At 28.1% G+C, this 27,810-nt stretch overlaps 1 protein-coding gene across 4 annotated transcripts in view; it reads right to left on the bottom strand.

Moving 5' to 3' along the window:
* The window catches only part of LOC129957597 (cell adhesion molecule Dscam2-like), a 929,106-nt gene that overhangs the window by 137,727 nt on the left and 763,569 nt on the right, over positions 1 to 27,810 (bottom strand). For all 4 annotated transcript variants that reach the window (XM_056070014.1, XM_056070015.1, XM_056070016.1 and 1 more), the window contains exons 12-13: positions 12,820 to 12,993; positions 6,270 to 6,417 (exon numbers count right to left, since the gene is read on the bottom strand). In XM_056070014.1, coding sequence (XP_055925989.1) covers positions 6,270 to 6,417; positions 12,820 to 12,993 — 322 coding nt within the window. The remainder of the gene's footprint in view (positions 1 to 6,269; positions 6,418 to 12,819; positions 12,994 to 27,810) is intronic.

The raw sequence follows: 27,810 nt of genomic DNA, 5'->3' as shown, positions 1-27,810 counted from the left end.
CAAAATCTTAATTTTGGATTTTTTGATCCTCACAACACTTTCTAATTGTATACTTCGCATATGAGAAAGTAAAAAGATTATTTTCTATTAAAGTCTTTAAAGAGATTATTTCTCATTCATGGACAGAGAGACAAACACATATAATTTTTTTGTTTTAAAAAAAGTGATTTTTGGATTTAGTAAGTTCTGAAATGTGGAAATTTGTCAAAATCTTAATTTTGGATTTTTTGATCCTCACAACACTTTCTAATTGTATACTTCGCATATGAGAAAGTAAAAAGATTATTTTCTATTAAAGTCTTTAAAGAGATTATTTCTCATTCATGGACAGAGAGACAAACACATATAATTTTTTTGTTTTAAAAAAAGCGATTTTTGGATTTAGTAAGTTCTGAAATGTGGAAATTTGTCAAAATCTTAATTTTGGATTTTTTGATCCTCACAACACTTTCTAATTGTATACTTCGCATATGAGAAAGTAAAAAGATTATTTTCTATTAAAGTCTTTAAAGAGATTATTTCTCATTCATGGACAGAGAGACAAACACATATAATTTTTTTGTTTTAAAAAAAGCGATTTTTGGATTTAGTAAGTTCTGAAATGTGGAAATTTGTCAAAATCTTAATTTTGGATTTTTTGATCCTCACAACACTTTCTAATTGTATACTTCGCATATGAGAAAGTAAAAAGATTATTTTCTATTAAAGTCTTTAAAGAGATTATTTCTCATTCATGGACAGAGAGACAAACACATATAATTTTTTTGTTTTAAAAAAAGCGATTTTTGGATTTAGTAAGTTCTGAAATGTGGAAATTTGTCAAAATCTTAATTTTGGATTTTGTGACGATTGCAATACTATCGCTTTATGCTCTTTGTATATGATAAAGTAAAAAGATTATTTTCTAATAAAGGTATCAGTTTTTTCTGCCTAATTCATTAATATCTGACGACTCAGATCATTCATTACTATACTCATCTAATTCATTAACATCAATATACTCATCTAATTCATTAACATCAATATACTCATCTAATTCATTAATATCAATACACTTATCTTATTCATTAACATCAATATACTCATCTAATTCATTAATATCAATACACTTATCTAATTCATTAATATCAACTCAACCTCAGATGACTCATATCATTCATTAATATACTCATATAATTCATTAATAACAATATACTCATATAATTCATTAATATCAATATACTTATCCAATTCATTAACATCATCTCACCTCAGATGACTCATCTTCATTAGTATCAGATGACTCATATCCCTTATTAATAATCTCATCTAATTCATTAATATCAATATACTCATCTAATTCATTAATATCAACTCAACCTCAGATGACTCATATCATTCATTAATATACTCATATAATTCATTAATAACAATATACTCATATAATTCATTAATATCAATATACTTATCTAATTCATTAACATCATCTCACCTCAGATGACTCATCTTCATTAATATCAGATGACTCATATCCTTTATTAATAATCTCATCTAATTCATTAATATCAATATAATCATCTAATTCATTAATATCAATATAATCATCTAATTCATTAATACCAATATACTTATTCTAATTCATTAATATCAACTCACCTCAGATGACTCATCTTCATTAATATCAGATGATTTTTCTGCATAATGCATTAATATCAGATGACTCATTTCATTCATTAATATAGTCCTGTAATTCTTTTATATTATTATACTCATCTAATTCATTAATACTAACTCAACTCAGATGACACATCTTCATTAATATCAGATGCCTTTTCTGCCTAATTCATTAATATCAGACGACTCATCTGACTCTAAAAGTTTAATCAAAAACAGACCAAGTCAAAAATATTATAACTGATGTCAAAAGCAGATAATTTCTGACAGTTTTCACTTGATTATTTCATAAATTAATAACACTCGGTTGAATCTGATAGAAAACCATTAAAACATTTCAGAGAACTTTCATTCGCACAGAATTTTTTTTAAAGACCCCGAAATATTTTTCAGTCACAAAGTGTTTCTCGGAAACTTATTTCAGTTCACAGCAGAACTAATCAAAGGCAGGTTCATACACCGAACTATCTTCCTCAGCTATTGATCCTCGAAGAGTCGAAGAAAAAAAAGGTGTCAAGTCGATTTACCAAGATTTCCGGAAATTGGCTCCCAGATTGAAATATCTGTCACTTTTGTTGTTGAAATGTCTGGAGTATCTGGCTACACGAATGACACTAATTGCGTTTATGGAAGATTGCTTTCGCACTTTCGTTTCTGAAGAGGACAAAAAAATATTGTACACCCTGCTTTTTATCGAAAGCTGTTGGAACGCATCGCCAAATAATGTTCCACATAGTTGACATTTGTTTTGATTTTTACTTGGTATAGAGATGTTGCCGAAGTATAATCAAGGTCAAGAGATCGTTATCTTTGCTTTAGAAATGAAACTCATGGTTTTCATAGTTTTGTTTTCAGGTATAACCTGATTGTTGGTAATTATAAATAGAGGTTTACATTGATGGGATATCGGTGTTATAGTGCCAAAAAATTTCATAATAGATTTCTTAAAGTGATATAACATGGTTATTATTGTACGAGAGGTATCTAGAAACTATGTTCTGCTGTCAAAAGAATTTTTATAATAGATTTCTTAAAGTGATATAACATGGTTATTATTGTACAAGAGGTATCTAGAAATTATGTTCCGTTGTCAAAAAAAATTATGATAGATTTCCTAAAGTGATATAAATAACATTGTTATTATTGTATAAGAGGTATTTAGAAACTGTGTTCCGTTGTCAAAAAAATTTTTATAATAGATTTCCTGAAGTGATATAAATAACATTATTATTATTGTATGAGAGGTATTTAGAAAATGTGTTTCGTCGTCAAAGGAATTTTTATAATAGATTTCCTAAAGTTATATAAATAGCATTGTTATTATTGTGTGAGATGTATTTAGAAACTGTGTTTCGACGTCAAAAGAATTTTTATAATTTATTTCTAAAGTGATATAACATTGTTATTATTGTACGAGAGGTGTCTAGAAACTATGTTCTGCTGTCAAAAGAATTTTTATAATAGATTTCTTAAAGTGATATAACAGGGTTATTATTGTACGAGAGGTATCTAGAAACTATTTTCCGTTGTCAAAAGAATTTTTATAATAGATTTCTTAAAGTGATATAACATGGTTATTATTGTACAAAAGGTATCTAGAAATTATGTTCCGTTGTCAAAAAAAATTATGATAGATTTCCTAAAGTGATATAAATAACATTGTTATTATTGTGTGAGAGGTATTTAGAAACTGTGTTTCGCCGTCAAAAGAATTTTTATAATTTAGTTCTAAAGTGATATAACATTGCTATTATTGTACGAGAGGTATCTAGAAACTATGATCTGCTGTCAAAAGAATTTTTGTAATAGATTTCTTAAAGTGATATAACATGGTTTTTATTGTACGAGAAGTATCTAGAAACTGTGTTTCGTTGACAAATTTTTTTTTATAATAGATTTCTTAAAGTGATATAAAAAGGTTATTATCGTATGAGAGGTATATAGGAACTATGTTCCGTTGTCAAAAGAATTTTTATAATAGATTTCTTAAAGTGATATAACATGGTTATTATTGTACGAGAGGTATCTAGAAACTGTATTCCGTTGACAAAAAATTTTTTATAATAGATTTCTTAAAGTGATATAAAAATGTTTTATCGTATGAGAGGTATATAGGAACTATGTTCCGTTGTCAAAAGAATTTTTATAATAGATCTCTTAAAGTGATATAACATGGTTATTATTGTACGAGAGGTATTTAGAAACTATGTTCCGTTGTCAAAATTTTTTTTTATAATAGATTTCTTAAAGTGATATAACATGGTTATTATTGTACGAGAGATATCTAGAAACTATGTTCAGTTGACAAAAGAATTTTAATAATAGATTTCTTAAAGTGATATAACATTGCTATTGTTATAAGAGAAGTATCTAAAAACTATGTTCCGTTGTCAAAAGAATCTTTAAAATAGATTTCTTAAAGTGATAGGACGTGGTTGTCATTGTACGAGAGGTATCTAGAAACTATGTTCCGTTTTCTATTTTTACCGTCAAATCACTGTGTTCGTGATTTCACTCATGCACAATTACTGTTCTGACTCATTGGCAAAAGTAATATATAGTAACTAATGTAACATATAGTATGAATTCCCTTTGTTTGAAAAATATTTTAACTTATTTGCAAACATCGCATCTAAATGTTGATTTAAAAAAATTACGCAGTCAGAAGGTTAAACTTGATTGATGAAATTTGGTATATGTTCTTTACATCAAATATATAGATTTATATAATATTTTGAGCAAAATCCGTCCGAAGAAAGTTTGTCTGTCGGGCTGTTCTAATATAAGTTAACACGACAACTACAAAAATGAAGAGAGCTAGATGGATAAAATTCGGTCCACTCATTCAACATCTACAGTGAAATTTTGAGCAAAATACAACAAGGAGTTGACCATCTGTCTGTCTGTACTTTCAGGGATACTTCAAAAACACAATGAGTAAAATATATTAAATTAGGTATAGGATTCTGTGACAAGTAAAGCTTTTCAACGAATTTTTGTTTCAATCGATTGAGTAACACACATATAAAAATACAAATTCGTTTTTAGATGTTATTAATCGCCTATCAAGGCTTAATTGTCAAATTACTCGCCAAGATAACACTATAAATTCAGTAAACATGCTAGATTCACACCAAAAGTTATTATTTGGTAACTATTGTACGCCAATGTTATACAAGGCGTTCTCTGGGGTAGCATTTTTATAAAAGTGTGTACGAGAAAGCTCTGGGTAGACCCTCCCCACTGGTTGTAATTGCTTAATACAAATCATAGTTTTTGGATACATATCATATATTAATATTCATAAAGGGCATATTGAAATTTCGTATGCCTTAACCACTAATATTCTGCGGCTACACACAATTATACAGGTAATAACAGATGTTATCGCATAGAAGAAAAAAGCCGTGGAAATTACCTAAGTCAAATAAATGGACAATTTTATTGGGCAAACTATGAATCGGTTTCTTTAACAAAAATGTGTTTTCGTTGTGCGGTTATTAATTTATCCAGGTATATGACTATTAGGAACAATTTTAGGAAGTGTTTTCTGATAGCATTCATTGTAAGAAAGCCGAATTAAAATCAAGCGTTTGCAATTATGGTTCGTCCCCCCCCTCCGTATAAAATTATGACCTCCCGTCTATTACTGATGTGAAATTAGAATAGAATTTTTCTCTTTCAGTTTGCATATAACAAATGTGAAGGAATAGGTCTGACAGAGTTTACATACTAAAAACGATATAGAAATAATATTACAAATTAGAAATAAATTTTCATATTATTTGATAGATAATATGATATAATTGACAAATTTTCATTTTATAGATTTGATTTTCAAGTAGTGTCATATTAAATTCTATCGGCAGGCGAAATGACGCTTCACAGAGAGAGCAGCAGCAACAACCAAGTGTGCGCATGCAAGGTCATCTAATGCTTCGGTTTACTCAGCAACACTCATCACGTACACCAGCTAAAGAATTTCCTGCATTTTTGCTGTACTAAGAATAATAAGCATGTTTTTTTATATCATTCGTGTACTTCATTTCTTAGGTTATGTGTCGTTACTACCGCGTCATGAAAGCGTTTCCGACCATGCATTGCTATGCGATTTCTCATCATCTAGGTTACTCTATCTCTCCTGAAAGTCTGTATCCTCTGTACAGATACACCTTGCATTATTGAAAACTGTTACAAAATATGGAAAAAATATTCTTAATAAAAATTTATTGTGTAATATAATGTCTGGAACAATTGCATCGCCGGATTTCAACATTTATCTGAGAAAAATATTTCTACTCTCTTGAATAATATTCTCAAAACAAAAATAAATAATAATTATGAGCAAATTTAATTTACGTCGCATTAAATCAATGAAGACACTGATAATTTGTTTGATTTAACAGAAATCTCAGAGAAGCCTTTGGCGTTCTTACACCAAGTAAAAACAAGTCCAGATTAATTCCCTTTAATTTTATCAAAAGGAATTCCTTGAATTTTGATAGTGTTTTTCTATGAGTATGAAAATTAATTATTTTAATCAAACTGGTTATAGCATATTACAAAATCCTCTAAATTTATGAATCTTTGAAATTTTAATTAAAAAAAATGGATACCTTTTGTTCGATTTTGAGTCCAGAGTTGTCTTGTTCTTTTGCCATGTGATAGTGATGGGTGCGTGTCCAGTCGCGTCACACTTCAAGGTAGCATTGAGACCTTCTCTAGTTGCTCGACTTTGGAAGGATTCTTTGAATCTCGGCGGAACTAGAAAGATAGAAAAAGAAATACATCAACTTAAAAATTAATCCTGGAATTAACCATGAAAATGAGTCTTTTCATGATTTCGAACGGATAATTTTGAAAACGGATAATTGAAAAACAAAATCAATTCAACTGCAACATGAGCATGATCACACTTCCTAGCCCATTTTAAGATTGCATCAAGAGGTTTCCTGGTTGAAATGACTCTTTTAACCCCTCTATCATTTGAAAAGTGTAAGAAATGTGTATTGAAATACATATTTAACATGATTGTGATGAGAGCATAATCACAAGTCCTGGCTCGTTTTAAGGTAGCATCAAGATTTTTTCTGGTTGGAATAACTCTTTAAACCTCAATGGCATTAGAAAAGTATAAGAAGAATATATTGAAATACATATTTAACATGATTGTGATGAGAGCATAATCACAAGTCCTGGCTCGTTTTAAGGTAGCATCGAGATTTTTTTCTAGTTGGAATGACTCTTTTAACCTCGATGGCATTAGAAAAGTATAAGAAGAATATATTGAAATACATATTCAACATGATTGTGATGAGAGCATAATCACAAGTCCTGGCTCGTTTTAAGGTAGCATCAATATTTTTTCTGGTTGGAATAACTCTTTAAACCTCGATGGCATTAGAAAAGTATAAGAAGAATATATTGAAATACATATTTAACATGATTGTGATGAGAGCATAATCACAAGTCCTGGCTCGTTTTAAGGTAGCATCGAGATTTTTTTCTAGTTGGAATAACTCTTTAAACCTCGATGGCATTAGAAAAGTATAAGAAGAATATATTGAAATACATATTTAACATGATTGTGATGAGAGCATAATCACAAGTCCTGGCTCGTTTTAAGGTAGCATCAAGATTTTTTCTGGTTGGAATAACTCTTTAAACCTCGATGGCATTAGAAAAGTATAAGAAGAATACATTGAAATACATATTTAACATGATTGTGATGAGAGCATAATCACAAGTCCTGGCTCGTTTTAAGGTAGCATCAAGATTTTTTCTGGTTGGAATAACTCTTTAAACCTCGATGGCATTAGAAAAGTATAAGAAGAATATATTGAAATACATATTTAACATGATTGTGATGGGTACATGAACAGGAAGTCAAGACTCATTTTAAAGTAGTATTAAGGTCCACTCTGGTTGCTAAACTTTCAAATGATTTTCTGGATTTATTTGGCACCAGAAAACATCAAAAAGTTACTAGGGTTTGAGTTATTCAGGTCCTGACTAGGCATCCAGTGATCGGAAAGACCGTCTCCATTATAGCACAGATCAAGACAGAGGATAAAGACCTAACTGCCAGCCTCTTCACTGGTTATGATACAAAATCTGACATAACAGATCCAAAGTTAAAGGGGTAACTTGTTCTCACACTAGTGTTATGTTCACAAAAAAAGAGAGAACTTATTTACTTATAAGAAACTTCCCTTTGACGAATTCGTGTGTTCGCTGCTGGAATAAGGATAGAAAATAGTAAAAGAATTAAAATTTGAAGTAAAAGTAGAAAAAAAAAGAATTTTCAAAATTTTTCTTTTTATATACTTTAGGAAGATGAGTTAAGACTTAAAATCAAAGATAAAAATAACCGATATTTTCTCTCCTTGCGTCTATTATTTTTTTTGTGCAACTTTGTATATTGTTTGTATGTAAAGTGTAGAAAATGATGTTTGGATTTTACAAATTTTCTCACTAACCGTTTGGATCCGAAATTTAAAATGGATCAACAGTGTGGGTGTAAAAATAATTTATTATTTACAGATTTGGTTTCTCCCAACTAGGGCACCTCAGAAATGAGGGTGAAGAACTTCCAGTATGGTGATTGATTCTCGCCACCCTGGTGGGTAAAGAAATGGTTGGATCTGGCTACCTATTATAGATGATAGGACGTGCTTCCTACGGATAGGATTGTACCGTAGCCGGTGATGGTCCTTAGGACTCAACTATAATGTTAGCGTTGTTGTCGCGGCGGTTCGGCCATTAATATTTTTCCGTGTGCCTTCGGGCGGATCGGAGTAGCCGGTTTAGGTTACTGATTTAGATTATCTATGCTATAAATTATCGTATGCTCATACATACGAATAGACTGATGGAAATAAAATTAAAAAAAGCATTTGAAGAAATTTGGTTGAAAATTAAATGTACATCAACAACTATCTTGTTAAAATCACCAATAATGTTACTTCTTTTAATTTGTTCTAGTATGAAATATCGTGTTCAAACGGATAAAGAATAGATAATAGAATAATTTACTTTTGTTGGAATTCATCCAAAATCTATTTGGTATTGACATTGCACTTTAATTTTCATTTGTCTAGCTATTTCAATTTTAAAGTTATCTTATTTACAGACGAACAGACAATTTTAGAAATAATATTTTCTGCTTCAGGACGTGAAATCTAGAGTTTTGTAGTTTTCTCGTAGTTAATAACATAAGAATTTTTTTTGAGCATTTTTCTTATACAAGAGAGTAAAAAAGTATCAGTACAAAATCTCAGGTTAATCTATTAAATTTCATTCATATTCTGCGTTTTGAAGACCAAGTGTACTACGAGTAATTAATTAAACCTGAAGGACTGATATAATCATTCTAGAATTTTCAGAAATAGATTCAAATCTACGAATAAAAATTAATGAGATTCAAATTTACGAAATGAACTACAATATAAAAATTGCTACTTCCTTTCCTTTAATTAGGATATCTCCTAAATGTTTGAACTAAGGTATATTAATAATTTTAATACCTGGAAAACTGAGCTTCACTTGGAAGCTTTCTTTTTTTGTTGTTGTTGCAAAGTCGTGTTTTCTCGAAGTAAATATTTAGAAACGAATCACAACCTGATTACATATGACTATTTTTCAATCTTACCTACATATGAACTGGTCATTTAAATTAAAAAAAAATCATGAATGCACTTAGTTTAACACGTTATTCAAAACAATCTGCTGTATTACTAGTATTCATTTTACAGTTTATCTATCATTAATTATATTTTTGAACTTACACTCAGATTTACCATGGTGAAATCGGCTCTGAGATGGCGCTACATGACATTGTCAGCATGACAACAGATAGAAAAGGTCTTTAATAATTAGTCATTTTTTTTTTTTTTTTTTGCAAAATCGCGTTTTTTTCAGGACAGACACCTATATAGATAAACTTAAAGGCAAAAATATTAAACATAAATATATAAGCAAAAAAGTAAAGTGAAAAGTGCGACTCGAACTAAGGATCCATAACACACGCGTCATTCATGTTGTTCTGACCGCTATACCACTGTGGTGAAAGCTTATAAGCCAGTTAACAGCTGCGCTACCCGAGCAATTGCTTTTGTATCGTGGTCATGTTACTGGACTGCGAACCACAAGGTCCCAGGTTCTATCCTCGCCCATCACAATCCATTACATTGGTGACCTCGGACGATGAACCTTCAACCTTCGTACAGCTGTTGTGGCGCCATCTACCCAGAGCAAATCAAAGTAGTCAGACTCACTTGACGCAGCAACAGCATCAGCAACCATTCACACACACACGCTCGCCATAACGCTTGGCCCTACTTAAATGGGTGCAGGCGCATTAGAATCAACAGCTAATACATCACCACTCAATAGCCAAATCGTTCGTCTCACCTCCGACTCACTGGAGGGACAGTCTGTAGTGAATAGCTTATAAGTCAGTTAACGACTACGCTACCCGAGCAATTGTTTTTGTATTGTGGTCATGTTACTCGTCTGCGAACCACAAGGTCCCAGGTTCTATCCACGCCCATCACAATCCGTTACACTACACTACCCACACTTCGAAGCTGAAATTGAATATACTTATTCTAATAATTATTAATAAAAGAACAGTTTTTTTGTGTGTAAATCTTATTTTTTCAATAAGAGCATCTATATAGATAAACTTAAAACCCAAAACCTCATCTAAATATAAAATTTGACCCAAGTCGTTAGAGCCGTTTCAAAGGCACAATAAATAAATAAATTTATGTATATACAAGAATTGCTCGTTTAAAGTTATAAGATGTAATCTACGATTTAGATATTTCAAATGCTTTCAAAAATGGCGATAACAAAATACGCATAGAAATGAATAGCAATTGTGCTATTAAATCTTGCATCATCTTATGGAGATTATAAAATGGAGGATATCTGCTAATCCTTTCCAACTAGCTAAGTCTGGTAGACAATCAACTTGTTTAAGAATTAATTTGACTGCTTTCCAATGGTAAGATGATTAGTATAATATATCAGATTAATGTTTTCTGTTTATTGTAATTAGCTGGATTATTTATTAGAATAAATTGAGAGAGTTAATTTTAATCTGAAGATGTCTCTTTAGATCAACAATAAGATTTTAGTTTCTCATCATATGAAGATAAAATATGATTCCTTCTGGGATTAAATTAATCTTTTCAGACTACATCTGACCGTGCCTAATCTAAATGCAACATAATATGCCTGTGAAGTAACAATTATTTCGACTTGTGGAACAAGTGAAGATTGCCATAGATGATAATGATCTGTGAACAAACGCCTTTTGGGAAAAAAGCTAATTGGTCATCACTTGATTAGAGTGAACGTGAAATTTCTCATTAAATCTAGAAAATCCGGGACTCGGAAATGTGACGTTGTAATAAGTCTAACTTATTACAACCGGGCGTCCCGGGTTCGAATCCCGGTTCGGGCATGATTGTTCTTCATCTGTGTTCTATCTGTGAGGTATGTGAATGTGCCCCCCTGTAAAAAGGGGTTGTGCAAGAGAATCTGTGAGTTTCATCTTCATATGAGCTAGAAGTCAGACTTCTGCCCTCGGGTGCTCAGGGGTCTTTACCCTCAGAAGCTACTTCACCCTCTTTCCGTGGTAACGCGGATACGACATAATCAATAAATCTACCTATGTGAGAGTATGTGTCATGCAAAGTTTTTGCTTATTTAAAAAGATTAAAACATCGAAGAGATTGAGGGCAATTCATGTTCGTAACTGTTCTCAATCAGTTAATATTGTGTTGTTATGACTTATCCCCCAGCTGTCCAACCATTAGACCGTTGACCTAGAGAAAGTCGAGGACCAGAAGGTGGGATGAGTATATGTCCTCTCCGGGACGTCCCAAACAGTCTAGGAGGTACTCGGCAGAGGCTTTCTAAGCTTGGCATTTAGAGCAGACCGAGCTAATATTGATTGTCAATCAAGCAACAATATTATCTAAATGACCTTGCTACTCTATTTTAAAAGGGTGTGAAAAAATCACTTTATATGAGGAAAATTATGCCTTCTTAACTAGGAGGACGGCTTAATCAGCAATTCAGAGAGCAAATATTGGATCCGAAAAAGACCATTTTATATATGGAAAATTATGCCTTCTTCACTATGAGGACGGCTTAATCAGCAATTCAGTGTCTGTTAAGAGGTTTTGTGCAAATATTGGATCTCCATCGTAGAACACCAATACTTATTAACGATCAAATTAGTGTTAAAAGGAATTCTATTTGAGATTGTATATAAAGCAAAAAAAGGCGATGAAAGATTTTACAGGACATGATGTGAAACATTGTTTTAAAGATCTGAAAATTGTTATTGTTACATGTAGCCTCTAAGATGTACACCAAAGTCGATAACCTATAATGATGCTTTATTCTACATGAAAACACAAAATACAAGAATCAAAAGACAAACAAAGCGTACACAAACATGGAACCTGCAGAAATCAATATTAAAGAGGCAAAAGATAATTTTTATTAAGCTACCACAACAGCATAATAGCTCTCAGATTGCAGGTAGAAAGATTACTATCAACACTCCAAAAAAGAAAATTAATGCTCTTGTGAGCACCTTTGCTTGTATAGTCTCCATGGGAAGATATGGAATTTTCTATACAGTTTTATGGATCTCGAATCGTAATGAATATATTTCCATGCTTCTTCAGTTTTACAGAGTTACAATCGCCATTTTTGTCGCCATGTAGCCAAATATTTATCAAGTTTTTCAGGAAGATAAGGGTCAATGATCTTTCATCTATTCAACATCCATTAAGAATATTTATAAATATCTCTATATTATTATGAGGTACAGGGAGATCATATTATAGGTTTGTAACAATATGGATTGACTTAAGAATGCAAGAGGGGAGAACATGAAGGAGACGGTTAAAAATTTTAATAACATGAAGAGAGAATTTTTAAAGAATGTTTGTAAGAATATGGATTGACTTAAGAATGAAAGAGGGGAGAACATGAAGGAGATGGTATGAAAATTTTAAAAACATGAAGAGAGAATTTTTAAATAATTAGGCCGATTTCTTCTAGTAACACTTTATACGCTTACACAGAGCATCTAATAATCTTTAAAGAAATAATATTAATGAAAATCAGAAATGTACTTACCAAGTACCTGTAGTGATACTATTTTGCTTAGACCTGCTCCAATGCCATTGTTTGCCTGACACAGATATGCACCAGCGTCACTTTCTTCAGCGTCTGATATGACGAGTGTGCCATTATTGTATCTGTGGGCCCTGGGACTCGAGTGAACATAGGTGAAATCCCCAGCTGTGTTTTCTATAAAAGATGAAAAAGGAAAAATAATCATATGAATTTAAAGAACTAGAAAAGAATTAAAAATTATGAATATAGAGGGTAAAAAGTTTCGTTTAGTGCATTTTGAAAAATATATGCTAGATTTATAAGCGAAAGAAAATTTTATTTATGTTATAAAAAATGTTCTAAAATATTCTGATCAAGATGTTTTATAAAATAAGATATATGAAACATTATTTTTATGATTTAAACCTATGATTCGGGAAATCTAAATAGTTAATTCTAGAATGCATGACTTTTTATTTTTTAATAATATATATGTTTTGAATAACTGCATATAATTAAGGAAAATTAATTAAAAAATTAAATAAGTTATTTTGTTAAATCTTTTTTAAAAATCAAAATGGGCCAAATGGTTACAATATTAATTAAACAATATCCTTGTAATATAAATCATATTATAACAATTTTTCAATAAAAATAAAAGTTCCTTTTTACCAATATATTTTTTACAACGCAAGGAAAAAAGACTATTTCAACAGTATTTTTAATGGTAGAATTATTCATACAATAACCATTTTGGACTTTTTCAATTTTCCAATCTAAATAGAATTCTAATATATCTATTGCCATATACTGGTCTGGCGACAGTTGGCTATTTTTTTAAAAAATTAATCGAAAGATTAACATTATAAATTTCATGCATGCGTCATTAGGCGAAGATAAAATTCATTCGTATTCAATCGTATTATTTATATTGATTTGGAATTTAACTGATTAGTTTTGACTTTAACGATGTGGACTATTTCCAAAACGTGTGTTTTATCTCCTATGCAAGCAGCATTTAAAAAAAGTCAATATAATTAAAAATTCCTGAATTTGAAATAAATTTTTATTTTTGGAGCGATAGTTTGTATTCCATGTAAATTATTTATTTTAGCATGACATAATCGAAATACATGTTTCATGTTGCGTGAAATATTTCAGTGGTTCGTTATTTCCTAAGGAAATAACGAATTTAATATGGAATTAAACCAGGATATTTCCAAATTGCAAATTTAAATTTTTCCTGAAGCCCCTAAATTTTGCTTTATAAGAATAAATCATCTTTCAATCCATGCATAGTAAACCACATATTAATTTAATATTTAACTTCACATCTGTAGTCAAGTTACTGTGCTGAAATTTCTCTTTGATGTTTTGCGAAGGCAGATGTTTTTTTTTAAAGTTTAATCATTTGCATATTTATTTTTACTTTCTGATTTTCTTGTGATAGAACATAAAATTTTTTTTGGAAAGTAAAACTATTTTTTTTTTTACAAATATGTTAATAAAATAAATATTTATGTAGACTGAAAAACTTTATTTAAAAAACAAACTGCTTATTTTACAGTTTATTTAACAAGGTTTATTTAGGGAATTAGGGAATAAACTTGTTAATTAATCTGATAAACACGGATACCAAAAAATGCACCAGATGTATTTTTTGCCAAGGAAACAGAATATTTTAAATTTAGGAAAGAAAACTGCTGATAAAACTTGTTTTTCTTTATCGATTTACATTCTTTCATCATCATCGGCTAAATATTGAAGAATTTTTATAAAAAAAGAAAAGTAAAGTGATGACAGTTTTTAGCAAACTATATTGACGTTAGCGCTCGTCTCTCTTTTTTAAAAACTTATATCAATACAATATATTCGTTGCCTGTTTACTTCTGAAAAGCTCCGTCCAAATCTTTCTGTTTTATTAACCGAAAAATATTTCACTTTTGCATTTATATTGACATAAGAATTTTCTTCTAAAGAAAAATTTATAATTTCTTTAATTTTTTTTTATTTTGATCTGCAAAGGAAGAAAATAAAAGAATTATCCAACGTATATTTACTTAATTTTTTTTCATTATTTCCCTAAAAATAATGCAGCACATGATAGAAACGTTACAGCTACTGAAGATTTTTTTTTGAAAAAAAAAATAATACAAACTTTGTAGCTGGATTCTAAGACACATAATCGGGTTTCGAGGGAGTGGGTAATAATTCCACTAATCTAATAAAACAATTTTTTCGAAAATTCCCGAGGAAATCTGTATTATTAAGTCAAGGAAAAAATAATAATAAAAAATGATAAAATAAAATTAAAAAATGTGGGCTAGGGGAGAATTATACTAAGCTGTCTACATTTCAATCTCTCTACCCTTAGAGGAATATTAATTACTGCTTTCAACTTTTTTCCTTTTTTTTTTTGACTAAACAACACTTTACAAGTTATACAGCATTATAGTGGCCATGGGAAAAAGAAAGATACGCCTACTCAAACCAGATTTTCTTCATTATTAATTAGATGTTACATGGTATTTTAAATCTTTACTTTCTTTTTAATATGTGATTTTTTGGAGGCTTTGGTAAAAGAAGGAAAAAAAAAAAAAAAAGAAAAAAAGGAAGAAGAAAAGCAAAAGAAAAAGCAAAAATCATAGAGGGAAAAGAATAATTTTTTTAGAGAAAAAATTATGCTTACACGTAATCAACAACAAACATATAAAAAAATCGTGTTATTTTTTCTTTTTGGTGAATTAAGGATAAGCTTGTACAGTTATTTTCTCGTTGCATTATCTTCACGAAACATACTGGCAACACAGATTAATTTCCTCATTCTGTTCCACAAATTAAAGCTCTTGTTATATAACTTCAAAGAAAAAAAAAAGGTTGTTTTTAATTAAACGAAACTAGTTGTGTATGAGAATTTCATATTTCACAACTTGATGTAATTAATTTCTACATCAAACACATATCAGATGCTTTACAGAAATGTAACCAATTACTGGTTGAGAGTAATAATTAAAAAATATTTTTACTAGTTTATTAAGCGTTAATAATTATTTTTACTCTTAGAATTCAGCAGAATAAATATATATAGAGGAAACTTTTATATAACATGTAAAAGAGTCTGAAGACCCGAAGAAAAAATATAAAAAAGCTTGAAAATATTAGATTTTGAAATTTTTTTTTAAATATGTAATTGAAATCTTTAACGAATGCAGTGCTTCATAATTAAAAAAAAGTTATTAAATATTACAATATGATTATCTATATACTTATAATAAAGCTCAATGTGTGTGTGTGTGTGTGTTGGCGCTCTACAGGCCAGACCGTTTGACCTACAGCTACCAAATTTGGTACATGTATACCTTGGAGGTTGGGAATGTGCACCTGGGGTTCCTTTTTTCGAATTTTTAATTAGAATTTTAATTATTAATTAAAAACTAACTTATTAATTAAAAAAAATTTCCATTTTCCCCACCGCCAAATGAGAAAGGCTTCCGTTTTTTTTTCTCCCAACAGTAATGAGGCTAGGGATAAAATTTTTCGGCGGATTATTTCAATCGATTCTGTTTATTTTCTTAATATTTGAGGCATTTAAAATTAAACATTGTTAATTAATCGATCTTTCAGATTCATTCTGAAGTACTTTTGAATTAAAATAACACAGAATAAAGGAAATTAAAAATGTATAATCTGCATAGCGTTACACCAACTGGCGTAGAAAAAATCACGTATTTGCGTTACGTAACTGGGGAAGAAAATTCACGCATGCGCATTCTGTTCTGATTGTTGCCATGACAACCGTTATCAATGGATGATTTAAATTATTTTTGAGTTAGTCGCATGCTTTTGTGAGTAAATTGTATTTATGTTAGTTATATATTTTTTGTATATGCTTATAGTTTTAAGTACATCGTTTTTTAAGTAGTTTTTTTAAAACCTGTTTTCAACCGTTTATTTTCTTAGTGTTTGATGCATTTAAATTTAAACATTGTTAATGAATCGATCTGCTCATAATGAATCTAAGAAAATTTTGTTGACAAACTCTTGAGATATTACATAAATTAAAAAAAGATATTCTTTAGTGCCCATAAAGTTAAAACGCTGAGTGACTCTATTTTCAGTAATCAAATTATAAAAAAAATGCTTTGTTTCAGTAAAAAATATTATTATATTAATTGAAGATAAATTCTTTCCACTTTAATTTAAAGCATAAATTCTATGGGTGCTAACAGAAAATGAGAGATACATATTACGTTATGACTGAAGGCCTTTATAATATTATGAATGAATTATATGACAATCAAAACTTTAAGTTTTAAAATATTTTGATAAAGAAGCTATTAAAGTAGAAATTATATAAAATATTTAATTATTAAAATGTTAACGAACATTAAGATTGGCGAACCGGCTGGTCGCCAAAGGCGGCTAGTAGTATTAATAAATATTAAGAATTTTTTTTTTTATAAATCGTGATATTTTAGCAGTCTTCTTTGTGTCTATAGTCCTCGTATAGTATGCATTTATATATAAGTATATTTACAACTAAATTAAAAGAAACACAGAAAATTAAGTTGCTGTTTTTTTTGTACTATGCATAAAAATTAAACTTCTATAAATAATAAAAAGAATGAGTGTGTGATGACTCTTTGCAGAGCTTGCAATTAAGCCTAAATCTATCTTATTTAGTAGATAATATATATATTGGAAGATGGAAAAAATGCACCTAGAAATGATTATCCTTGAAATTTCAATTAACCCTCCTGGCGGCGGCTTTCAGATTGCTATCCTTACCGAAAGCGGCACGTCGGAATAACAGGTTCAACCTTAAAAATGTCGCGGTTTGGTCAAAAGGATTGCTTTCCCCTTTTGCGGTCAGTTCAGCGCTGCAGGTGGGAAGTGTTTAGCAAATTTCATGCTGTGAGTAGCAGGTGTTTCTTATCGTAGCATTTTTCTTTCAGTGCTTAGGAAGAGATTGACAATAACATCGATTGAAAATGCAAAAATGTGATTGGTTTTTTTAGAGGTTTTTCGATTATTTTATAAAACAATACATAAAATTTATGTTAGGAATAAGTTATTATCATGTTTATTTTGATACTAGTCTAGTTTTTATAAATTGAAAGTCCTCGTCTAATATTTTTTTCATTGCAATATGTTTCGCAAATTATTTTATTCCGTAGTACTGTGAAATTATTTCTCGACATTACCTGCAAGTGATTTAATTTAAAAAAAAAAAAAAACCCTTTCAGCGCATTGCCAATTTATTTTAATATTTTAAAATGCGTGTTTAAAACATTAATTGCGATAAGTAACACTACGTTATAACTTTGTTTCTTCAGTATTCAAAAAAATAATTGTGTAATTAGGGAATTTCATGCAATGTTTCACTTTCAAATATATCGATTTTCAGTATTTATCTGCATTATTAAAATTTTATAATTAAATATACTTTACAATATTTAATTGGCAAAGCTAATTGGCCAGTTATTCAGTAATGCTAAATAACTGGTCGATGCGCCTTATGACTGTAACAAATAAAAATAATTGTCAAAATATTTCTTTGTAATATTCATGATACAAATTTGGCCTGGAAAAATGACTCAAATAATACAGATTATTTAGACTCATAATTAACCATTTGCAACTGGAATTTTTTGAATACCTTCAAATCAAGTTCCTACAGAATATTAAGTACTGTTTTAAAATAAATTACAATTTTTGAAAAATCTCAGTTTTAAGTTTTTCGGGTTAGAATCAAAGCTCTTACTATTTTGCAATCGGATAACGACAAACCGCGGAGTAAATGAATCATTAAAATAAAAATCTGAATTTAAAAGCTTTGCAAATACAATTACATTGATCTTTTTTACTTATTACTTTTACATTATTTATTGCTTTCGGTGATCAGCACATGCGTTACATCGGGGTTACTAGACAATATAAAATTTTTAATTAAATGTTTTCTTCAGCAAAACATCTTGAAATTTCAAATTTTGATAGTCATATAATTCATACTATTGCAGACTCATTGTACCATTCTGTATTGCAGATTTTTTGAATTTTCTGTCAGCTCCTTGACAGTAATTCCTTAATTTAAAACGGGAGTGAATAAACTTCAATTAATGCAAAACCTGTTTTGTTGAAACCAATCAGGCTTATTAAATTTCTAAATACAGGGAATAGAATCATTCAGCAATAAAGTTTTATGTATATACTGAATCTTTCTTTTTAATTTTTGAAATGACTCAGGTGATTTCTCATATCTCTTATTCAATAAAAATTTCCAAAAATTCCTTCTTATTCTGTAATAATTTTGAAAGTTATGATGGAATACACTTCAAAATCTCATTTTATTTTTAATTCATAATTTTTAAAAATTTTCAGAAAAAAAAAACACATTTCACACATTTTCATTTTCTAAGATGCATATTCCACTAAGATATATATGGAAGCTCTAATAGACGCCACGCACAAACATTCGTCTAAGTTAATAATAAAGATGGACAAGTGTGTGTGTCATTATTTGTCTGGTTGTATTGGTACTTTTCAGACCAGACAATTTGAAATAGAATTACCAAAATCTGCACCTACATGCACCTTTGGACAGTGGGAATCATTTCTTTAAAATTTTAATTAACCCTTTCAAGGGACAAGGGAAGTATGCTCATCACCAAATTCAACAATTTTTGAATAAAGTTATGTAAGTTGGCATAAATTCTTACGAATTTTTCAATAAGGTTTCAATTGTAGGTTAGAGGTTTCAATTGTTTATCTCAAATAAAATGAAGTGTCTTGATTTATTTCTTAGTTATTAATTGGAAAAATTAATTAATAAATCAGATTAAATTGATCTAATAAGTTGAATGAATTACTTTTCCTAGGCCAATCTTAATTTTTAAAAACATTTTACTCCAACATGACTAGGAAAAAAAGGCCCTTTAAAGGGTTAATAAAAATTATTAAAATTTTAAAGTTCATTCGAAAATATCACAGTAGAAAAATAATTTGTACATTAATTGTGAATTCAAATTTTTTTCCCACTTTTAATTTAATTAAAAATATTTTAGCATATTTTAAAAATATATTTTATTTTTGAATTGAAACTTACCGTTTTCATTGTTATCCTTATATTTCATTCCGGCTTTTTACCCATTGATGATGATTTAGTTATAATGTTAAAAAGATCTAAGCTAAAAGCAAAGGGGTAAAAATTTCTTTACTGAAATACAAATAAAACATGTGGATGAAGAGAATGCTCCTTAATTAGCATCTCAATAAATAAGACACTAAAAGTTCAAGATCTTAATTTTACCTCAAAGAATGAATTTTCTTGGTGATACATTCAAATGTATAAATGACACATTGTATAAATTATATTAGAATAATTTCGTATTTTATTGCTGATAAATGGTAAACTTTTAAATAATTTTTAATTAACAGAAGTTTTAATTAAAATTTTGAAAATTTCCTCTCGAGGTGAACATTAACAGTTTTCTAATTATTTAATGGCGAAGTGTGTTCTCTCTAAGTCAAACAGTTTGATCTGGAGATCGCCAATACGAACATTCATATTCATTATTAGAGATATTCGCTACTTTAATAGAAAAATTCGCAAGCGACCTTCATGTCTGACACCCTTGTTCAAACTAGTTCTGTTTTTAAAAAATGAAAATGTGAGGCTAAAGGTTATTAAGAATAAAGAATTTCAAATTACATGGAAGTGGGAGTTTCCGAATTTTTTTTACTCTCGTGATCAAAAATAAAATAAAACAAAGATCATATCCCGTCTTGTTTGTTAAAAATCACATCCAGTGAACTCGAACTGACCAAACAGAAGAAGAAAATAGTCTAAATGCCAGTTAGCATTAAAAAATTTTTAAATGCTAACATATGAGATAAAATTAGATCAAGGAGTTAAAATAATGGCAACAATTTTAAAATTATTAATTCTCACATTTAACTCACGCATTCACTCACTTTCAAGTGGAATTAAAATTCGTGGATTAAATTACTCAGCATTAAGAGTAAAAATGTCAATATAAACCAGTTTCATATAAACAGAATCGTGCGATGTATATATAAGATTGTACAGTGAAATAAGATTAATATTTCGATACAAAAAATAGAACCTTTAAAAACTGCGCTTATATTAACTTTGAAAATATTATTAAAAACCAGAGGAAAAATATAAAAACAATGAAACTTATATCTCTACAATGCGTACATTTTTGTTCGAATTCGTCAAAGAGTGTGAAATTCTATAAGGTTTAAAGAATGAAACAAATATTCAATTTTCATATATAGTTTATTACGTTATAAAAATAAGGATTTAATGTAACGAATACTAATCTTTCCGAAAAATCGCACTTTAATATATTGGTTCTATATATCTCCCCGTTTTGAAATACACTTATTAATGAATACTAAAAAAAATAATTCATTAAAAGTTTAAAAGTTTCGTTCGTTAAGTAAATTCTGTAAATAAGTTTAGTGTCTTATTTTCAAAAATAAGTTGCATAAGCAATGTCAATTCTAAAATCCTTAAATGAAAGCACGTTATAAAAAAGAAACTTGTCAAATTTTAATTTTATACTTTTTATTTATTTTTTACATTAACTATTTTCTTATGCTAGAAAGCTTTAAAATCTTATGTTTCAAATTATTAATAATAATACGTTTATGTATGTATTCATTCCAGGTATATATTTTCATACGTTCAATTTTATTCTCGTTATTTAAATTTCATTTTGGATACGTAATTATTATCAAAATCTCAAAAGTACGCCTCAGAACGTAAGCGAGGTTTTAAAATGCTTAAAACTGCGCGAGCAGGAAGACATCAATCATATCGTCCACTGATAACGATTCACTTTTCCTTATCTCACATTCCCTTCTCATTATCTCACAGCTTGAGATTGGGGGTAGGGAAAAACTGGAACCCGTAAAAATACGGGTAGTGACAGTTTTAAGGGAGTTTTTGTTTCCGTCTATAGACGGGTCCGCCGTTTTGAAGGCAGAAAAGATTCCGTCTTTTTCCGGGGTTGCCGCTTAGAGGGTTAATAAAAAAGAATTAATCAGAATTTTGGTGTTTTTCTTTCATACATTTCAAAAATATTACAGTAAAAAGAATAATTATTTCACATTCTTAAAAATTTAAAATATATCTTTACAATGGTAATAATTTAGTTGTCATCAAATTTTTTAACAAATTTTAGCTAAATATGAAATATTAGATACTTTTTCAGTATGTTTTTTACAATAATATCTTCATCGCTATCATGAAATTTAAATCTTCATTTTTACTAAAATGCTGATTATATAATTTTACAAATACATGGAATTATTCATCGATTGATAATGATCAAGATAGGAAATACGGATTATTTTTCTATAATAAATTCTATTTAATGCATGATTTCAATAAAATGTCTGACTACTGTAACAATTAAGGCTAAATTTTATTGTTAGAAGTAAACAAGTTTTTTTAATATCCATGCATTTTTACATAATATTATTCAGTGAAAAAAATATTATCTCTGAATAAGTTTGTTGTTTTGCTTTCTTATTGTAGGCAGCTGAATTTTTTTTTGAGCCAGAGAAATATTTTTTGATTAATACTCTGCTGCAATATCTAAATCAAGAAAAGTATTTAGTAGTATTTACAAAACTTCAATGTTGAATTTTTTTGTATCCCTATATTTTTTATGATTTTGCTTCGATTCAACAATCGTATTATTTGATTAGCTGAAGTTTAATAACTTCCAGATAAAATATAAACACATTTTAGGTGATTTGACATAAAATTAACATGGCGTATTCGAGAAGGGAATGTTAATTGTACAAGGCTTTTAAAACATTAAAAATTAGTTACTTGATTATTAAAATTTGAAGTTTAAAAATCTTTTGCTAATTTAATGACTTAAATTAAGTAATTAAAGTAAATTAAAAAAAATCAACTGAAATTTTTCGCAATCAACAATCTAGGCGAACCAGCTGGTCGCAAAAGGCGTTTAATGTAAAATGTGCATAAAACGTTAATGGTGCTATTACTAATTGGGCAAGTAAAAGAAATGAAATTGATAAAAATAGCATTGGAATCTTATGTTTTTTAAAAAATGCAATGATTTAAAAATAAAATAAAATTTTTAACAGGATAAATTCAATTAATAAAGAGTTAATTTGCCATTGATTGCCCTTTCTGTACTTATAATTGATTTTAGAATGCAATGATCTTTACCTTACATTGTTGTGTTTACAAATTCTGGAACGCAAAAATATCCTACAAGATATACAGTGCGTTCCCAAATTCATAGGTCAATCTTTAAATGTAGATAAAATTCAAGTAAGGTATTTTTTGTACATCAATTTAAGGTTGGAGAGGGGGAAAAAGATAAAACCAAAAAGATTTTATTAACTCCAAAAATTCCATAACCGACACATGTACAAAAATTAAAAACTTTTACAGTGCATATGATAGACTTTATATTTATATCTTAAGAATTGTAGACAAAATTTCGAAATTATGTTGCAACTCAATGTTTTCACTTTTAAAACAATATCCAATTATTTTTTTCAATATTGTTTCTGTATCATTTTTAACATCTACATATATTTTTTACAAGCAAAAAATCGCTTTTGTTTGATTTTTAATATTTTCTACGTCAATTGTATGCTGAAATGAATTTGTAATATTTATATACAATGTTTTTTTAAATAATTAAATTACATTCGTACATTTGGATTAAATGGAACAACAAATTTATCAAAATTTGTATAGAAATATGCCATTAATTTTATAAGAGTGAAAATAATCAGATTATGTGTTCGAGTAATTCAGAATATAAATAAAAAAAAGCAAACGATTTTTTTAAAAACAAATAAATGAATACATGTAAACAAATTATTTCAAAAAACAGATACAAGGAAAATGCCGAGTATTTTTAAACTGAGCGTCATTTCCAGCATCTACATTTATTTTTTATAAGAACAAAACCTATTTTTTGTTCGAATTTTCAGATTTTCTACTTCAACTGTACGCTGAAATGAATAAGTAACTGTTTTTTTTAAATGATGTATTTGGCAATGTATATGGAATAAATGGAATTATACATTTATCAAAATTTATATAGAAATAAAGTTATTGATTTGATATAAATTAAAAGAAGAAGATGTTGCGTTGAGTAATTCAGATTGTGAAATAACAAAAGCAAGCGATTTTTTGAAACAAATAAATGAATACATGAAAACAAATTATTTCAGAAAAAAGATACAAGGAAAATTTCGAGTATTTTGGAACTTAGAATCATTGCCAACATTTACATACGTTTTTTATAAGCCCAAAATCTTTTTTGCTCTCGATTTTAAAGATTTGCTACGTCAGTTGTATGCTGAAATGAATATATAACAATTCTGTCCATTGTTTTTAAAAATAATTAAATGGCATGCATGCATATGGAATAAATGGAATGATGCATTTATCAAAATTAATATAAAAATACATTATTTATTTTATAAGAGGTAAGAGAAGCAGATGCTGCATTTAGTAATTATTATGAGTAAAAAAACAAACGATTTTCTAAACCTAGTAAATGAATATATAAAAACCAATTCTTCAAAATGTCATGTTTATTGGAACTAAGCATCATTTCTTATATCTACATATAATTTTATACACATACAAAACCCTTATTTGTTCGATTTTTCATCGCCAATTGCGTATTTATACATATTTCTATTTACTATTTTTTTTAAATCACAAAATTACTTGCATGTATATGAAATAAATTGAATGATATATTTATTAAAATTTATATAGAAATACGTTATTCATTTCACAAGAGTTTAGAGAAACAGATGCTGCTTTGAGTAATTCATATTACGAATAAAAAATGCAAACGATTTTTTAAAACTAATAAATGAATACATGAAAACCAATTCTTTCCTAAAATAGTAGGAAAATGTTGAGTACGTTAGAACCGAGCATCATTTACAACACCTACAAATATTTTTCACCAGAACAAAACCCTTTTCCGGAGATGTAAAGACATTGAGGAAGCTATTGAGTTATCTAAAGAAAACATCTGCCTATTTTCCCACAGTTGTCTCGTAGCAGCAGCTACTTTGTTTTAGGATGTAGAAGTTGTAGTAACTGATGCGTTATTGTCTTTTGTGTTCTATCTTGTTTCCTGTTTATCTGTTACTTTTCTGTAATGTGCAGCGTTTATCGTGTTTGTGATGACCTTTAGTAAACATTTTGGTATCAAAATTAAAAGAAAAATTACATACGTATCTTTAACATGAACCTGTGTTAATATTTTAGAATTTTTTAAATGTATATATTTTTTACTCTTTTCGTTTATTCTATCATTATGTTGCTAGTTTCTGATTATATGAGGTGAAAAAAAAGCAACTACCACTTTATACGAGATCAAAATTTATAAATAAGTATTTTAATTCGTGGAAGTTTACAAAAGAAATACATAATTTTTAAAATGATATTAATTTAGCCCTATTATGCAATTATTCTTAAAATTTGAGAATCAAAATTTAAATATCATCTTATACTTTTTCATCAGATTTTCAAAAGGGCATTGCATCTCGCATTCAAACTTATATCCTATCTTTTTTTTTGCAATTTTTTTTATTTTTCACATTTTAATTTCTCCTTTTATTATTTTAAACCCTGTTAAAACATTATTATTACATATAAAAAAACTTAAAATAAAGTTTAAATGAATAAGACATATTCCAATGAATTAAAATTCTTCTGCAAAAGGGCTGTATCAACTAAAAATTTTAAAATAAATTTAATTTATTAAAAATTAAATTAATTTAAGTTAATGAACACCAGATTTTTTAAATTAAAAAAATATTTTCGAAAGACATTAACAGCCTACCGAAATAATATGTTACATCAAGCTTAACTAATATTTTAGCATTATATCTTTAATTTACAATACAAATAGAAAATATTGGGAAGCTAAACGATAAAGCATTTTTAGTAACTTCCAAAACCCACACAAAGCAAAATATTTATATTTTATGGAGATAGAAAAACAACATAATATTAAATCGATAGCAATTACATACTATTTATTGCATTCTTTAAATTCTTCGCAGTGTCTTTTAACTCTGAAAAATTTCATAACAAGCATCAAATCATAATTTAAAACTGACATTATTCATCAAAAGTGATGAATAATGTCAGTTTTAAATTACATTTAATAAGCTTGCAAAGCGGTGAATGTTAATTGGTGTGATTTACTTTCAGCAATATTTCATAATTTCTGTGATGATATTTTAAATAATTAACCGTTAGCAACTAATAAACAAGAAGATAGATAGTAATTATCACTTAAAAAGGATTCTAATTGAAGGCAGTTATGCAACTGGAAACTGATTACCTTTTTAAAGGGTTTTGGGGATTCAATATTACAAATTGTACATAAATGTGTAATTAATAAGAAATATTCACATAATTGAAATAATTCCTAATTCGACTGCTTAAGCCGTGATAATTTGGAATACTTTGAACTAAAGTTATTTCACAATGTTTTATGAAAACAAATGTATTTGAACATGCGTATTTAAGAATAAGCTCAAAGTTATATAGTAACTGAGTCTAATTTTGAATATTTTTTAAGAAAAAATAGAAAATTATTCATTGTTCTATTAATAATCAATTATATTGATCAATTAATAGAATTGGTTATTAATAGAGCAATGAGAAATCAAAATAGAAGAAACATTAAGAATTGGGATAATTTTATATCTATTACTTTATTTTCCTACTGTTTATTAAAAAACAAATTTAATACTTGAAATTAAGACGCAATATTAATAATCAATTACATCAATCGATTAATAGAATTTATTATTGATCGAGAAATGAGAAACCAAAGTAGAAGAAACAATTCTGCTATTAACTACTAATCTTCTATTAACTAATTCTTCTGTTTTATATTAATAACTTTATTTTCCTATTGTTCATTAAAAATAAAGTTTAATACTTGAAATTAAGACGCAATATCAATTATAAATTATGTCAAACAATTAATAGAATTTATTATTAATAGTGCAATGTGAAATCAAAATAGAAGAAACATTAAAATTTGGGATAATTTTTTATTTATTACTTTATTTTTCTACTGTTTATTAAAAAAAAATTCAATGCTTGAAATTAAGACGCAATATGAATAATCAATTATATCCATCTATTAATAGAATTTATTATTATTAGAGCAATGAGGAATCAAAACAGAAGAATTATTAATAATTGATATAATTTTATATTTATTGCATCATTTTCCTACTGTTTATTAAAAAAGAAATTTAATGCTTGAAATTAAGACGCAATATTAATAATCGATTATGCCAATCAATTAATAGAATTTATTATTATTAGAGCAATGAGGAATCAAAGCAGAAGACTCATTAATAATTAAGATAATTTTATATTTGTTGCATTATTTTCTTACTGTTTATTAAAAACGAAATTTAATGCTTGAAATTAAAGACGCAATATGAATAATCAATTATATCCATCTATTAATAGAATTTATTATTAATAGAGCAATGAGAAATCAAAACAGAAGAATTATTAATAATTGATATAATTTTATATTTATCGCATCATTTTCCTACTGTTTATTAAAAAAGAAATTTAATGCTTGAAATTAAGACGCAATATTAATAATCGATTATGCCAATCAATTAATAGAATTTATTATTATTAGAGCAATGAGGAATCAAAGCAGAAGACTCATTAATAATTAAGATAATTTTATATTTGTTGCATTATTTTCTTACTGTTTATTAAAAAAGAAATTTAATGCCTGAAATTAAAGACGCAATATTAATAATCCATTATATTAATCAATTAATAGAATTTATTATTAATAGAGCAATGAGGAATCAAAATAGAAGAAACATTAATAATTGAGATAATTTTATATTTATTACATTATTTTCGTGCTGTTTAGTAAAAAAAGAATGCTTGAAATTAAGACGCAATAT

Source organism: Argiope bruennichi, chromosome 11 (genome assembly GCF_947563725.1).
Source record: "Argiope bruennichi chromosome 11, qqArgBrue1.1, whole genome shotgun sequence".
Lineage (NCBI taxonomy): Eukaryota > Metazoa > Arthropoda > Arachnida > Araneae > Araneidae > Argiope > Argiope bruennichi.
Note: the sequence above shows the minus strand (reverse complement) of the source record. Positions and strands in the feature narration are given on the sequence as shown.